Here is a 17,100-nt window from a genome sequence, read left to right on the forward strand (position 1 = left end):
CCTATCAGTATAGCCATTATTATACTCCTGCTTTTGTTAACAAACATTAATAAGGTCCCCATTGACTTCCATAGTCATAGTTCCATACTATGGAAGCCATTCAATGGCTACCAGCAACTGTGTGGTCACCAAAATTCTTCAAAATATCTTCTTTTGTGGAGAAAAATGTAAGTCATAGAGGTTTGGAATAACTTGAGGGTGAGTAAATGATGACAGAATTTACATTTTTGGGTGAACTATCCCAAAAGTTATTTTAAAGAAAGAATACAGGCAAACTCTAAAATCCTCATACTTAAAGAATTTTAGAAAGTTTTTATTCTATATGGTGTTTGGGATTTATTTGTATATAATGATGTGAGTTAACAGCAGTTTAACGACAGGTATGCTTCATTTATTGACTCATATTAATATCTCACAGAAAAAAATACGTAAATGTATATCTGTGACATTATTTGACACTTTTTGGTGCAGTCAGGTCTGATTGTACAGGACTAAGGTTAGCAGCACTGACCATGCGTTAATCCAAGTTAGTTACATCCATAAACTGGGGTATGTTGCAATAAAATATTATAACAAAACAAAATCCAGAGGAAATTCTTTGGACAGCTTCTACAAAGTTATAAGTGCTCATTTGGCAGTACATGTGTTTTATTATGTTCTGAGGTGCTTTTAAATGGGGAGAATAGACTGCATCATCATTAATACATGTCACTGATTCAGTCGTACATATTGTGATTATAGTGAAGTGCAAAATATTTCCCTTCAGTTCATGTCCCAGGAATTCCCCAGTGGAGTTTTAGAAAGAATCCTGATAGCAAAAGGAATGCATGCAGATGAAACGGCATCTGAAATCACATGACTGTGCAGGTTTTTGCCTTGGTCTTGTGTAGACGTGACACTGAGTCCAGCTCAGGCCTGTTAGATACATGTGAAGTCCTCTTGTTGGCTCTGCTGGACTTGATGCGCTTCGCATTCTTGTTGCTTTTACTGATGCAAGCCAGTGTGGCTATGTGAAAAATGTCCCTCACGCTGTTCTCCGACTGCTGCGCTGAGCACTCGATGTAAGGAGCCGAGATCAGCTTGGCCATGTTTGAACCCTAAAACAAATAGTCAAAAATGACTATATACTTAAATACTAAATACTTGATTTAATGTATTTAAATCAGTTAAAATCCAGTTAGCAACTCTGATCTAATGCAGAGGTCATCAACAGGAGGACCCCTAGGGGGTCTGCCGTGTTACTGCAGGCGATCTGCTAATCAATGTTACGATTTAATGTTCATTTTAAAAAACGAATATAAGCTAAGATCATTTCAAAGGTAAAGTTTAGCCAAATGTTTCTTTTGAAAGGTATCAAGTGAATTTACAATGTACAAGTATATGATTGTGTGCAACAATAATGATTATTTGAATGGTTTGCAAGCTAAGAATCTTAAAGTAAAAATACATGAATATGCAACTATGCATGGTATTATCGCACAGGTTTAAAATCCAGTAGTGCCAAGAGGTCCTTGGTTAAAGATACTTTAGCTACTACTAATACTATGATACTTCAAATACTATGCTATGGATCTAATTGCATTATTTTCTAGTACAAGCTTTTGAAATTATATGTTGTATCTGGGGGTTTTTTTCATTAAAGGTATAAAATATTCTTTACTCACCTGGTCATATGATGAAGGAATGTCATTGGACAGCTGCACAAATGTGGCCAGGTCTGCACGCAGGTCTGACTTACATCCAACCAAAAGTACTTTAGTATTGGGACAGAATTCTTCGATTTCTCCCTTCCACTAAAGGATTTAAAACGTAGGGTTAGATTGATGACAATCATAAAAGCACATGTATTTTACAAAAATTCTAATATATAACTTTTTGTTATTGTTAAAGGGGTCATATGATGCGATTTCAATTTTTCCTTTCTCTTTGGAGTGTTACAAGCTCTTGGTGCATAAAGAAGATCTGTAAAGTTGCAAAGACTAAAGTCTCAAATCCAAAGAGATATTCTTTATAAAAGTTCAGAGTCAGCCACACCTACCTAAAACGGCTCGTTCTAACACGCCCCCACATATCTACCTCACTATGTGGGAAGATTTGCATAACGCCACCCAAATGTTCACGCAAAGAAAGAAGGCGTAACTTTTATTCTCGCTGTAGTATTGTTGACGCTGCAGCCATGTCGTGAATACTCTGTGTGCTTCGTTGTAAAAGCGAAACTACTTTGTTTGGTCTTCCAAAAGAGGACGATATCCGCTTCGTCATGCCTAGAGCTGATCTGTGCTGGTCGCTGAGGGAATACATCAACTTTCACCGTGGACGAAGCAGAGTCCAGCCCGGGGTCGTCACATGTGGTTGCCAGGGCAAGGAGCAAGGAGGGAGCCCGTGATTGGCTGTGGAGTAGATTGACTGGAGCGCCGATCGCCAAAGTCACCACGCCCCCCACTTATTAGTTTAAAAATATATATTTTTTTGTAGTAAAGCAAAATATAAAGTATAAATATTTGATGGAAAACATAAAAATGAGAAATGTTGCCTTGGCAACTAACTTAAAATAAGTTTCAGATGAAGTATTAAAATAAAAACTGAAAATCTAAAAATAAACCCTACATCAAAATATTTAAAAAATAATATGTTTGAATATATATTGCAATGTTATTAAAATAAATAATATCATATCATAATATCAGTAAAAATAAGTGTTAGCCTAAAATTCATTTCGAAGGCCATAATATAATTATTTATTTTTTCAAGTAATCTTCTGTATAATACTGGATTGAGCTGTTTATTTGGACAATGACAGGCCCCACAAATTCCTTTCTACATTGTTTATATGACATCCAGTGTTTCTAAAACATGTTTGTTATCTCAGCACCCATAAAAATCTGATTGCATGATTGTTCTTCATGACTCCATGACATGACCAGATACCAACATGCATTTATTTTTTATTATTAAATTTTTTCCTTCTAGCCAGTGGAGAACCCTAGCATACAGTATAGTGACTGCAGTCCTAGAATCACTCCTGATGACATCAGCTTAGAGTTGGCACAGATCACTATAGTCACTATAGCATTCTGCGGCACAAAGGCTCTCTGATTCTGAGACCCAACGTAAACAAGCTCTTACTGGCTGTCGTTCTCCCCCTCATGTGATAGTCAAAGGATCAGAGCCCTCCCACACATTCCCCCTCTCCTTCACTGGACTCTTCTCTCAGATGTCTGGACTTTTGTTCTCATTGCTACAAAGACGGGGCTTGTGAGAATATCCCAACCACAATTCAGAGCTACAACCGTTTATAAACATTCAGCGTCGATGAACAAATGTCTTTAAAATCAGCTTACCTTCTTTAGCACATTCTCCAGAGTCTCCGGTCGACCGATATCAAAACAGATAAGAACTGCATCAGTGTCTGGGTAAGAGAGGGGGCGCACGTTGTCATAGTATGGAGACCCTGCAAATAGACACAAAAACACTGTACTAATAAATAAATGATTACTTAACATAAACGAATAAATCTGTACAATAACAGTAAGGCAAGGCAAATTTATTTATATCACACATTTCATACACAATGGTAATTCAAAGTGCTTTACATAAAAGAAAAGAAAATAATAATAAAAAAATAATCACAACAATAAAACAAGGAATTTAAAAACTTTGAAAATGATTTAAAAACTAGTACAAAGGAAAAAACGGATAAGTTAAGCAGCGTGTTAGTGTGATATATTTATGCAGCTGAATTGTTTAGGTATATTGCTATTAGATTTATTCCACTTTGCTTAACCGTTGCAATTAACTCTTATTTATATTCACAATCTATCAAATTCTTTAACAGCCTGTAAACAATTTTATTATACATTTTTCCTTTATATTATAGATTTCATTTGTCTTTTTTTTAACCTCCTGAGACCCTGCATCCTCATATGAGGACATTATATTTTAGTGAATTTCTCCGAGACCTCACATGTCACAGTTTTAAGTCTGGATGTCCTGTACAGAGCAGATTCAGGGCTTTTCAGAGATACCAAATGTTTGGATGTTTCACCATGACCACTCCCTCTCCTTGGTCTTCAAAAATGTCTGATATTAAAAAATGTATTGGTGATTTAAAAAAAATAAATTGTTTTTGCATATGCATGTTCATTCATGTCTTTTTAATTTTTTTAAAGAAATTGAGTCCCGATGTCCTCTACCAAGGACGTAGCATCATTTATGAATGAAATATCATTTTTTGTTTAAATTTTTATTTTATTTTTTTTTCCTAAAATGTTTTGCCGGGTCTTAAGAGGTTAATTTTAATTTTATTTTGAGTTTTAAAAGATTTTATGTGCGTTTGTCATTTTAGTTATTTTTAATTTTTCTGTTTAGCTTTAATATATTTTTATTCCAGTTTTAGTCATTTTAGTACTTCAAATTATTTATTTCAGGTTAGTTGCCAAGGCAGCATTTCCAAGTTTTTTTTATGTTTAGGTTTTTTATCTAATATATTAATTTTATTTAAGCTTTATTTCAATTACCAAAATCTATTTTTAATCATTTTAGGGTTTTTTTCAAATAAATAAATTATAAATAAAACAAAAATAATAAATAAAAGCTTCTGGCAGACATGGCTACTCAGTGCAGTGTGTCAGAATCCATGTACATCTGTCCTGGAAAGTCATCAGTGAGGAGTATTTTTTTTCTTTTCTTTTTATATTCATTTATAGCATGCAGTTTGTATAACAACATCCCCATAAATTACAAACACTACTGTCATTTGACAGTAAAAATATTTGAATAAAGTCTAATAATTAAAAGTGGAAAGTAAATAATATTTTTCCTTATCTATTTATTTATTGAAAGTGTCACTGTGAGTAAAATCTTCTAAGGACATTGTGTTCGACTGATACTGGTTGATTTTCTGTGGGGGTCCCCGTGCAAGTCACTGTCCCGCTATAGGAAGACAGCACATGTACTCATGATTCAAGCCCAGTAAATTAGGTTACAGTGCTATTCTGGGAGGTGAGTGTTGAATCTGCTCTAGAAAGTTTGTAGGGCTTGAAATGAGTTCAAACCTCAGATCATTAGCCATCATTACTGAAATATTTAAAGGTCTCATTTTAAAATGTCTGGCCATTCTGATAAAAGGATGGCGAGCAGCTTCACGGGTTGCTCACAAAAACATAGATGAGGAGGCAAAAAATGATAACTGTAAATTCAGATTACATATACAGTATAAACAGATTTCACAATATATAAACAACTGTGTTGTAAGAAATGGTGCTACAATCAAATACTACCTACATATCTAGTTTATTTTGAGAATAGTATTACCTAACATTAACAACATTCATCTGAGTCATTCTAGAAGTGTGGGAGACAAGAGTGAGTCTGCTGTGAGAACATCATGGGCAATCCGTGGTGAGTCTGTATCAACTGGATTGGGCTAGTTTACTGTACCCTCTTTAAAATAAAGCTTACAGAAGCAAACACAGATTTACAGCTTGATTCACTTGAAGTCCCACAAAAACTTCAACCATGGTGTTTACAAAAGAGAAATTAATATGCTGATAGTGCAACATGAACAGCTTATATTAAACTGTTTAACTGAACTGTAGCTAGATGTCTGTCAGACTCTGTTCCATGTTTTGTGTGTGTCCTGTTCCCCATGTGCCTTCCCATGCCCTTATTTGGTTAGTTTCCTGTTCCTGTCCTGATTAGTTTATTTCATTTGTCCCATTCTCCAGCGTCTCCTCGTCCCTCGTGTGTGTGCAGCGTGACAATGTCCTTATAAACATAGCTTTTGATAAGGAAAACCTGAACCCAAGTCGAAACGAAAACCTTCATTTTTGTAGCTATGTTAATAAAATATGAAAATTGTCCATTAACACTCACTTTTAAATGTTTGCTCCTTCGCTTAACTGCTCAGTCTTCTTCAACCTCATCATCCCACATATGCATGATTTATACTTATGAATTTCATTCGCCTACAGATGAATCATATAACTCTAACAAAAATCTCTGTGGTCCTCACCCAGTCCCAGTCCACCAGAAATGGGAGGAGGTTCATGGCCTTTAGAAAACTCCATCACATAGATAGCCCACAAAGCCCAAAACCTCAAAAAATGCATTACAGCTTCTATAACGACTAAGAAATACATATGTGAATGTGTGTGGCTTGGATAAAAATCTCTAATTTAATGTCCTCAGACACATCAAATTAGCTACATCAAATGGCTTTTCCTCCTCTTACCTGAAGTATCCCAAAGACTGAGCTCAACTCTCAATGTGTCCACCTCAAAACTGGCTGTGTAGTTCTCAAACACTGTAGGAACATAGTTCTGTGAGAGAAAAAGCAAAAGTTCGATATTTAACTAAACAAAACTATACATAACGTAAGTTTTGCATCCATGACATTAAAACTCGAATTAAAGTTCATAGTCGTGACTTTTCTCTACAAACCTCTGGAAAGGAGTCTTTGGCAAAAACATTTAACAAAGACGTCTTCCCACACCGAGTGTCCCCGACCACAACTATTTTACATTTCAGATCGTGATGGTGATCCATCATGGACTAATTGAACCTCATCTTCATTCACTGTTGCTGAACATCAACCGGTTGACCTCGAGTCTGCAGTCTGTCCATGTTACAGTATGAGAGAAATAGTCCAGTACTCTCTGTTCAAAGTGCTCTAAGTTGTCCTCAGTGCTCTTCAGGTTGTGATAAAGGTGAGTTATGTGTAAAGCTGAACCTCGGCTCTCAGTACAGGCGTGAGGCACATCCTCTGTCCGCTGCGCTGAGAAGTAACGCGCTTCACCCGCGTCGCTCTGGACTCTGTGTGTGAAACATCCACATACTTGTGTGATGAGCGCAGCGCGAGACCGCCCCTCGCGTCAGCTCACATTCCAGCGCGCTCCAACGCGAGAAAGAGACAAACATACAAACGCTGATAAAGAGATGTGATTTTGTCAATAATATAAGCGAACACAGAGGTAGTTATAGACATAGCATACGACTGGGATGTGATCGATTAAACAGCCAGTAGCCTAAATATTAAACTTTTAACTAAAAACTGTTAGTTATACTTCTATCCGTGTGGTCCATAAGAGAAACCTCGCCAAGGCAACTTTTATTTGATCAAAAATGAAGACAGTAATATTATGAAATAGCCTACTATTACAATTTAAAATAACTGTTTGCACTTGAATATATTTCAAAATGTAATTTATTCTCGTGTTGGCAAAGCTACATTTTCAACAGTCTACTCCAGTCTGCAGTTTCACATGATCGTTCATAAATTATCTAATATGCTGATTTTCTTGCTCAATAAATATTTCTTCTTATTATCAATTATGAAAACAGTTGTGCTGCTAAATATTTCTGTGAAAACCGTTATTTATTTATTTATTTGTTTGTTTGTTTGTTTATTCATTCATTCATTAATGCATGCATTCACTTACTCACTCACTCACTCACTCACTCACAGTTAAGGCGATAGTTCACCCAAAAATGAAAATTCTGTCATTAATTGCTCACCCTCATGTCATTCCAAACCCGTAAGACCTTCCTTCATCTTCAGAGCACAAATTAAGATATTTTTGATGAAATCCGAGAGCTCTCTGACCCTCCATAAATAGCAATGCAACTGAAATGTTCCCAGGCCCAAAAATGTATAAGGACATCGTTAAAATAGTCAATGGGACGTCAGTGGTTCAACCGTCATTTTATGAAGCTACGAGAATACTTTTTGTGTGCAAAGAAAACAAAAAAAGAGACTCTATTCAACAATTCTTTTCCCCCGCATCACCGTCCTCCGCCATTATCGAGAGTACCATAATGCATGCGCGTGCTGCTGCTGACGTAGAACACACATGCGCTGCGCCTTGTTTACAAGCAGAGGAAAGCAATCCACATGCGTTGCTGTACTCTCATTAATGGCGGTGGACTGTCCCAGAAGAGAAGTCGTCGCCGAATAAAGTCATTATTTTTGTTTTCTTTGAGCACAAAAAGTATTCTCGTAGCTTCATAAAATTACATCTGAACCAATGAAGTCACATGAACTATTTTAACGATGTCCTTACAACCTTTCTGGGCCTTAAATGTGTCAGTTCTGTTGCTGTCTATGCAGGGTCAGAAAGCTCTCAGATTTCATCAAAAATATCTTAAATTGTGTTCCGAAGATGAACGGAGGTCTTACAGGTTTGGAAATACATGAGGCTAAATAATTAATGACAGAATTTTCATTTTTTCATCCCTTTTAAGGCTTCGTCTTCTTTTCCTAATTTCTGCAAATAACTTTCTAAATTGAAATGTAATAGTAATTCATTATGACTCAACACTGAAATTTCAGTAACTGTCTTGATTTTAAATGCTAACCAAATTATAGGATGATGTCAGGTAAAAGAGGCCTTTGTTTATAATGATGGTTTTGCACAGACTCATTGGCCCATTTTGAACCCACGCATTTTGAATTTTGATATTTAAATGACTCCTGGGCTGATTTTTGAGAGTACACATTTTAATACTGTTCTAGATTTTTTTTAGCAAAATCTGGCAAATTTTGCCTGAATTAACCTTAGTCTATAAAAGATATTCATCAACAGACCCTGAGAAAATGCATGGAGACAAGAAAACTTTCCGAAATCCTTGAAAGTGTATTTCAGAGAGCAGTTTGTAAGGGTGTAATTCTCTAGACAAATTACAATGAGAAGGAATTTTAGTCAGTCTATTTACAACAGATATGGTAAATTATGTACATTTTGTTTTGTTTGGATTTTATGTCAAATATCAACAATCACAAAAGCCTCAGTCCAGCTATGATAGTATTTACAACAATGAAATAAAGTTGAAAATAGGTTGAATGTCCTATGATCTTATGATATGTTCAGACCCAATTAATATGATAAATCTGTACTTCCTAAAGTATCGTTTGTCCCAAAGGATACTCACCGTGAGGTCAATATGCAAGATATTTTAAAATAAAACAGCCATGGAGGGACTTTTCAAACTTATAGGAAGGGTAAGCTTTTGATGAAATGTGAGAAGAATGTCTTGTGGTTGGTTTGTCCTCTTTTCTCAACAGTTTCGCAATATTGTTGGCTCCCCGCGTCTGCGTCTTCACACAAAAATCACATGAATCATTTGTTTTGTCTTTTCGCTCTGGTCTAAAACATGCTCATAATAAACAGTAACAATGAAATCATATTCCCTTTTTCATTTAACAGAGTCATTTGCACATATTCATTTATACTGTTCTTTTTGTAAACAATATATTTCAATAATAATCTGAAGAAAAAAACGTGTTAATCTCATATACCACAAAAAACAAAACAGTAAAAGAACAGAATTTACACATCAGACTATGCCTTTTTTTGTTGTTTTGTTTTTTTGTTATCCTTTTATATGCTGAAAATATTAGTGAGGAGGACCCTCCTGTTTTTCTGTGTCAGCAGCAGTTTAGGAGCTCAACCCAGAGCAGGAATGTTCTCATGTTGGAGAACAGCCAGAGCAAGAAGCTGCTCCATGACTGAATGAATACCACATCCTCACAGTCAACCAACAAGAACTGTCTCCTTCCTGGATCATTTACAAATCATGATAAATACTTCTAGGAATACTGATCACATATGGAAACACTTGATGATTATTTTTCCACTTCAACTTGTGATTTTACCAGAGGCGAACAGTAACTAAGTACATTTACTTGAGTATTGTACATAAGTACACTTTTTGAGTATCGGTACTTTATTTGAGTATTATTTTTTCTGGGAACTTATGACTTTAACTTCACTACATTTGAAAGACAAATATTGTACTTTTCACTCCACTACATTTCTAATTCTGTGTGACATCAAAGTACCACGAGAGCAATTAGACAGCATTTTAAACATTTTTGTTTTGATGTCAAATAAGTCTTGCGGTTTTGCTTTTTTGTTAAAGCAGTGTTGCTGTTGTAAAGGTTCAGCAGGTGTAATGTATTCTAAGTTGCTTCAGAAGTATTGCAAGTATTATGTACGACAATAAAACAGTGCATTGACATAAAAAAGGAAATTTACTTTTGGTACTTAAGTACTTTTAAAAGCAAGTACTTCTGTACGTTTACTTAAGTAAAAATCTGTCTTTACAACTTTCACTTGTAATGGAGTAATATTTGACCAGCAGTATCTGTACTTTCACTCAAGTAATGGAGTTAAGTACTTTGTCCGCCTCTGGATTTTACTAACCTTCCGACCGAGTAGTTAAAGATGTATGATTCTTTCTCTTCAGAGCAAACCGTTATTGGCACAATACTTGTTTTTATTTTATTAAATACAGCTCTGATCATTGTATATTGCAACAGAACTGCTAGCATGTTCCCATGTGATGAAGAGTATCTGTATTCATGTCTGTCAGCATCACTGTCTGCATGTTTGTGTCATTTCCTTCTCTGTCCCTAGAAACCCTATTGGCCCCAGCTGGTGTAGCTTTTTGCTGACTGAGCAGAAATACCACATGTGCTTTACACAGAACTGAAAAATTTGAGAGGTAGCAGTTGCTCACTGTGTGTGGAAACATATGGATCTGATAACACCATTTTTCGAAGAAGTTATTAGCAACCCCCACTGGACCACCGGAATATAGAATAACAAACTGTGTGAGTCTGAGGAATGTGAAAGTTAAACATCAGGCATTGGTCTCTTCTGTTACAAGGCAGCTCCTCACCTGATAAAAGAGCTCTCCGGTTTTAGATTGAGCCAGTGAGGAGGGAAAGACTCTGAGATGGAGGAAATTTGCCAGAAATCTCTTGTTCCCACCACAGAGACATGAAACAAACTAAAATAACTACAGTGTAGTCAAGGACAGTCTAGAAGAAGGGGGAATATATTTAGATTGTGACCATTTCTCATATGAGTGATTGAAAGTTTGTGGCAAAGCCCAGGGTCATCATGTATGTTTTTCTTTCTTTCTTTTTTTAGGGTGCACCAGTCGCTGTCCTAGATTTGTGCTCCAGGCAAGATTAAACATAACCAAAGAGTACAAAACAATAGTGTGGTACATTCGTTTTCATTTAATGTGCAACAGGACCCGGGTTTATAATATATATGACATATTATATCAATGTAATACAATTTTGTAACATGTTATATTGCAATATATTAGTACATACTGTATATATAGTGCAGTAATTGTGCAAACTAATCTAGAATGTTATATTATGTGACAACCTTTTGTTTTTCTTAAAAATGAAGCGAAAACAGTTTTAACTTTAGCATTCCATGTACTATATGTGAAAGCAGCGTTAAAATACAAATAGAGAACAATCTGCCCTGTTTTCATCTAACACAGTATCTTCTGCATCACGTAACAGAATCAAATGTAACATTGATTTACTTATATTCCCAGAAAATATGGGTGAATCCTGAACCTTGCAAAATACATTTCAAAGCAGCATATGTGTCAAGCAGCAACTATTTTATTCATTTAATATATGTATAATGCATTTCTAAAATAAATAAAAGTTTTTCTCATATGGTGCTGTGTCACCATTAGTTACTATTAGCTGCAGGACCAACATGGCTCTCACAATGTGAGCCAGTGCCAGGGGGTATAAGGAAGCATTGAAAAGATGAAAGCTTTCGTTTTGTGGTAAGATAGCACACCTATCACACATGAGAAAACAAGTCTTATCAACTAAAATCACACCACCACTGGTACCTTTTTCATGCTCTAATAAATGGTTTTTGCCTCTGGCTAATAGTCTGTTGCAATGCACAGAAAGCAGGTATCTCTGAGCCGACCGGTTCATCTAGTGATATGGAAAAGGACAGCATGCAGTGGCTTGTTGTAACTCAGGATGTTTTGTCTTTGAAACCCCAGAGATGAACAATTTCTCATAGTTTATATATATAACCCATGCATGTGTCGTCTCCACTGCTTGTAAAGATGGCAAATATCAACTGCTGTATGTATTTGGTAATCCTGCAGTAGAATCACTGTAGAATCTGTCAGCCATTCCAGTCCTTCAGTCACACATTCTTGGGGAACATCAACTTGGATCATTACTTAGTGTTCTCAAACACCACTACAGCTTCCAGTAATGAGTAATGAAATAATGTATTCTCCATGATTCCAAACAACAATCAACAGGAATCAAAGAATAATTATTGATTGCTAATTGTCCTGAAAATTTAATTGTGGAGTTAAAAAAAAAAAATGCTATTTACTCACCCTTATGTTGTTTCGAACATGTATGAATTTCCTTTTTTTCTGTTGAACACAAAAGAAGATATTTTGAAGAATATTGATAACCAAACACACTGACTTCCATTGTATTTTTTACCATTTGTGTTCAACAGAAGAAAGAAAGTCATACAGGTTTGGAACCACTGATGACAGAATTTTCATTTTTTTTAGTGAACTATCTCTTTAATAACAATGTAATATTGTTGTAGTATGTTCGTCCTGTTGACAATTGTTGCTGATTGTTTTGTACATTGTAATAGGATATTTTTTTTTCTTACCAGAATGCCATAAGATAATATACAGGCTAAAATGTACAAATTCACACTGCTCATCTGGGTAACTTCCATGTCTATCACACAGCAGACACAATCTCTCTGAGATTTCCAACTGTATTTGTAGCTACTGTTTCACAGTACAAACACAACTGGCACCATCTTGTGTTTCAGTCATCATTTGTAGAGAAAATGCAAAAATATTAATAAATTAATTAATGATAATAAACTCCTTTTTTTACCCTAACATTTATGAATGTTTTTTTTATTTTTTATATATAATTCCCAATGATATTTCCTCCTCCAATATGAAAATGAGGAGATAGTTGGTTTACCCCTGTTGGCTGATCCATTACAAAATGTACAGTTCAACTAAATACCATCTTATAAGACAGAAGTTTTCCTGTGCATTTAAGTATGATTAATCCACACAGTTATCAGTGAATGAGAGCCATTGTAATGCTGGAAACGAAAAGGGCCCTCCAACTCCTCCTCAAATTGTTGCAAAAAAGTTGGAAGCACACATTTCTCTAGACAGAGAGTCACTGTGGCATAGATGAAGATAAGAGTGATCTTCACTGGAATTAAGAGGCCTAGCCAAACACATTTATAAAAAAAAAGGATGACCTCATTCAAATTTAGATTTCAGAGGAAATCCTGCCACATTGCGGAATGGCTCTGTCTCTTTCTCATCTAACAGAAACACATTTCTCTTCAATCCAGTTTTGATGTAGCCTAATTGAGAAGCTGTCAGGAACAGAATCATGTGCTGACACATGTGGAGAATGATTAATTACTGTAGTTTTACAGAAGAGGAAATAACTTACTGTTCCCAAGGAAAAAGACCAAATCAGAGCCTGAAGATAGACATTTTAATTTTATCATGGTGGTTTATGATTTTAAGAAATAGATATATGGAGGTAGTAGTGAGCAATTTTGCATATTTGAAAATTAGTTTGACCACATGTACTGTATATGCTGCACAATAAGGTTAGATTCAGTGTTATTAATGCTTTTGTTAATTTTATAGAATGTTTACAGAATTAACGTTCATTTATAATAGTTTCCTCAGCACATGCATTTGGCACTGAAAGAACAAGACATCTTAGGACATATTTTGTGCTTTTATCATGAGAAATAAGGCAGGCAAGTGGCCAAGTGCCACTAAAAGAACATTGGGGGAAACCTGAAGCTACTCTAATTCCATTACACCTCATTGGAGTAAGTGCAGTCAGTGCTGCAGTTTTTAACTGTGCCTTTGTTTTGGAGAAACCCTTTAGCTTTAGTACAGCTTTTAAATGTTCACTTGCCACATGCTCATTGATAGGACTGACAAACCGTGCCTGGTAATGCAATTCAGTGCTTCAGGGTGACCTGAAATGTCCTCAGAGTTTCAGAAGAGCATGCAAGGCAGCGAAAGCCTTAATAGGCCTTGACAAAAGCCTTCTGTCCTTTACAGAAATGGGGACTGTTGCTGTTTTTAGTTTTCACAACTGACCCATGACGTATGAAAACGTGACAGATTTAAAAGGACCCAAAAGGGAAGACCATTAAAATGTCCACACGGTGGGACATTATTATGTTTGCTTATCTTTGCCTTATAGTTGTGTAAAAGTAATCAGAAAATCATGTACAGTTGCAATGCAGCAAATGTAATGTTCTTCAGTTTATTGTGCAGCTTACATTTGCTATAAATACAACTGTGAAAGATGCAATACTAAATCACTCTTATTGTCATTTTATGTGAACTTTGAAAGCATGCTGTACTTCAGAAAAGCCATATTTTCCTTTCATATTATCAAGCTGGCTTTAGCAGAATAAAGGAAGAAATGCCAAGACAGTTTTAATAGACTATATAAATCACATTCTCCGGCTGGTTTTACATGCTTGGAAGAAATGGAAAAATCTATATAAATTAGTTTGGTTTTCAAATGTCATGTTTTCTTCATGGCTGAAAGTAATGACGTATATACCCAGTATGGTGCACGGCAGAAAACAGAGTAAGAGAAATTGTTTTAAACATTGATGCTTTTATATAACGCTATATTCACATGGTTGTTTCTGTTACACCTCCAGTGCTTTCCCCACTAAGAAAAAAAAATGCCTTGTAGGTTCTATAATTTGTACTGCATGGGCATTTGGACTGTTAGCCTACACAAAGTCAAATATTTACTGTGCTGTCATTGCTTGCTTGAAAAAATATGAAAATAATTAAATTATTGTAATGTAAAAATAAAATAATTAAATCAAAATAAAAAATCAAATCAAATAATAAAATAAAATAAAACAAAAAAGAGTAGGCTATAACTAATACCAGCAGATACAAATTGTCTTTTAATTTGATTCAATTATCATTTTTTTATGGTTAAAGAGAGTGAATAGCTGTTATATGCTTTAATGGAACACAAGTCTCGAGCCCCAAGAAATGTTTTCTATGTTCTGCTGACATCTAGTGTATCTGTTAGGAATTTAATGGACGTTCTTGTGTTTGTCCTTCACAAGCTGCCGTTGTTACGTAATCAAAGGTTAACCAATAGCTTTTAGCAAGCTAACAGCTAACGTCAATCTCACAAAATTCAGGTAATCACAAATACATTTATTACATTTGAATATCGTTACTGATTATCCACAAATAGAGTTCCAGATAATGCGAAACACAGCATACTTTCAGCATTTTTCGACTGATTATTAAATGTAACCTCAACTTTAGTTTAGCCTCTGGGCTAGTGAGACATGCATACATATTAAGAAATGTGTCATTAACTGTTTACTTGTATTCAATCTGTTGTTCCGTGTGTTAGATTCATTTTTAGGCGAATTAATTCGTTTTGTATAGTAGTTATATTTGTTTTTGTGTAACTTAGATTTATTGCTTTATTGTCCCTTTATGACCTTTATGTTTATTTTGGTTAAAAACACGACAGAAGCTGCTTTATTACACCTGACATGTTTCTAACAATCATGTTGTTATTGTTTAGTCCTCAGCAATAAGAGGAAATGTTTCATATGAGGAAATGTTTTTTCGGATGATCTAACAAAACTTGCATTTTCTTTAAAGCGCCTTTACTGGGCTGTTTAGCTCTTCAGTAAACAAAGTTTTGGACATATTTTGCAATCATCCATGTTTTCTTGTGAGGTGCCTAATTAACATCTGCATTTGTTGTGTGTTGTGTGTGTGCGTCGCTATATTAATGCTTTGTTTTTTTCCACCCACAGGTGAACTGTAAACAAGAGAAGCCCAACAGGATGACCAGTGTGAGTGTATTGTAATTGTTTTGTATTATGCAAGGTGGATCTATGTAAACGCAACACAATCTAACATCATATATGAAAAGCTATTCTCATTTACATCTTTTTTGTTTACATTTTTGATGTTTACATCCACTTTATAAGCGGTATGTAAGTGCTTGCTGTGTTTTGTCAGGTGCTCTGCAGCAGAGCTCGGCTGGTGACATACCTGCCAGGGCTTCACGTTCTAGTTCATCGTGTTGTTGGAGCCAGGACTTTCTCCGGGGCGTCCGGCTCAGATGAGACACACCTTCACAGCAGTACCCCTGACACTGGTAAATGAGTGTATTCCTCTGTAGAATACTGAATCAACTGTTAGCGTCCAGTATAATAGTTAATGGCAATACATTTACAAATAGACTTGATTACAGCATATTTTACATACGGGCTAATAACAACATTTGCTCTTGTATTTATAGTTGATTGTGTTTTCACAAGGTGTTTTCTAATGATGTGTGCTTGATATTTCTGTGAATAGCACAAAGGACAGTGTGGCCGGACGAGACCATGGGCCCGTTCGGACCTCAGGATAAACGTTTCCAGTTGCTGGGTAACATGGGTTTTGCCTGTCATTTGGAGGATCCAGTGGAGCAGAGGACTTCACCGATTCATGGCGTGATGCCAGACGTGCTCACTGCTCAGTCCATCAATGAGCTTCATGTATGATGCTTCAGAGTCATTTGAATTGACAGGATAAACAAATAAGTAGTAAAATAATAATTGTATTAATGGTTGTGAAATTATTAATGATCATAATCACTTAACAATGTGAATTTGAAAAACAAAAGACTGTACAATCAAGTTATTTATTTATTTATTTTTGCTATTGCTTGCTCATAAGTGTTATCTCATAATAAATGTAAACTCATACTATTTATATTAAAATGTAAAATATTATGTGATGCAATGGTGTTCTTGTTCCTACACCACCGTTTAAAAGTTTGGGGTCAGTTAGATTTTTTCTTTAGGTTTTTGAGAGTAGTTTCTTTTGCTAATCGAGGCTGAATCAAAAATACAGGAAAAACCGTAATAATGGTGAAATATTATTCAAAATTAAAATAACTTTTTTCTTTTATTTATTCCTGTGATGCAAAGCTGAATTTTCAGCAGCAATTACTCCAGTCTTCAGTCTCACAAGATCCTTCAGAAATCATTCTAATATGCTGATTTGCGGCTCAAGAAACATTTCTTATTATCAATGTTGGAAAAAGTTGTTCTGTTTAATATATGTGACCCTGGAGCACAAAACCAGTCATAAGTAGCACGGGTATATTTGTAGAAATAGACAACAATACATTGTATGGGTCATAATTATCGATTTTTCTTTTATGCCAAAAAT

General features: G+C 35.4%; 2 protein-coding genes across 3 annotated transcripts in view; one reads left to right on the forward strand and one right to left on the reverse strand.

Annotated features, from left to right (window-relative positions):
- Nucleotides 1–374: 374 nt before the first annotated feature.
- LOC107683601 (rho-related GTP-binding protein RhoE-like) lies at nt 375–6,820 on the reverse strand. Its single transcript, XM_016479705.1, has 5 exons — nt 6,442–6,820; nt 6,233–6,320; nt 3,342–3,451; nt 1,665–1,793; nt 375–1,097 (listed from the first exon to the last, which is right to left on the reverse strand). Exons 1-5 carry the CDS (start codon nt 6,547–6,549, stop codon nt 852–854), a joined length of 681 nt encoding a protein of 226 aa, XP_016335191.1. The 5' UTR covers nt 6,550–6,820; the 3' UTR covers nt 375–851.
- Nucleotides 6,821–14,979: 8,159 nt separating this feature from the next.
- The window catches only part of LOC107683693 (methylmalonic aciduria and homocystinuria type D homolog, mitochondrial-like), a 6,301-nt gene continuing 4,180 nt past the window's right edge, over nt 14,980–17,100 (forward strand). Inside the window, exons 1-4 of one of the 2 annotated variants that reach the window (XM_016479838.1) lie at nt 14,980–15,053; nt 15,690–15,728; nt 15,898–16,036; nt 16,240–16,421. In XM_016479838.1, coding sequence (XP_016335324.1) covers nt 15,720–15,728; nt 15,898–16,036; nt 16,240–16,421 — 330 coding nt within the window. In that variant the 5' untranslated portion in view covers nt 14,980–15,053; nt 15,690–15,719. Of the gene's footprint in view, nt 15,054–15,534; nt 15,610–15,689; nt 15,729–15,897; nt 16,037–16,239; nt 16,422–17,100 lie in introns of those variants that run through there. The other variant, XM_016479793.1, reaches the window with a different exon arrangement.

The sequence above is a fragment of the Sinocyclocheilus anshuiensis genome, unplaced genomic scaffold (assembly GCF_001515605.1).
Source record: "Sinocyclocheilus anshuiensis isolate Anshui unplaced genomic scaffold, SAMN03320099.WGS_v1.1 scaffold277, whole genome shotgun sequence".
Classification (NCBI taxonomy): Eukaryota; Metazoa; Chordata; class Actinopteri; order Cypriniformes; family Cyprinidae; genus Sinocyclocheilus; species Sinocyclocheilus anshuiensis.

Bases quoted from the DNA above. Each gene is read 5' to 3' on its own strand.
- LOC107683601 (XM_016479705.1), bottom strand. From the start codon at position 6,549: ATGATGGATCACCATCACGATCTGAAATGTAAAATAGTTGTGGTCGGG. The intron at 6,321-6,441 runs GTTTGTAGAGAA...TTTCTCTCACAG, and splicing joins CCAAAGACTCCTTTCCAGAG to AACTATGTTCCTACAGTGTT. The intron at 3,452-6,232 runs GTAAGAGGAGGA...GTCTATTTGCAG, and splicing joins CAGTCTTTGGGATACTTCAG to GGTCTCCATACTATGACAAC.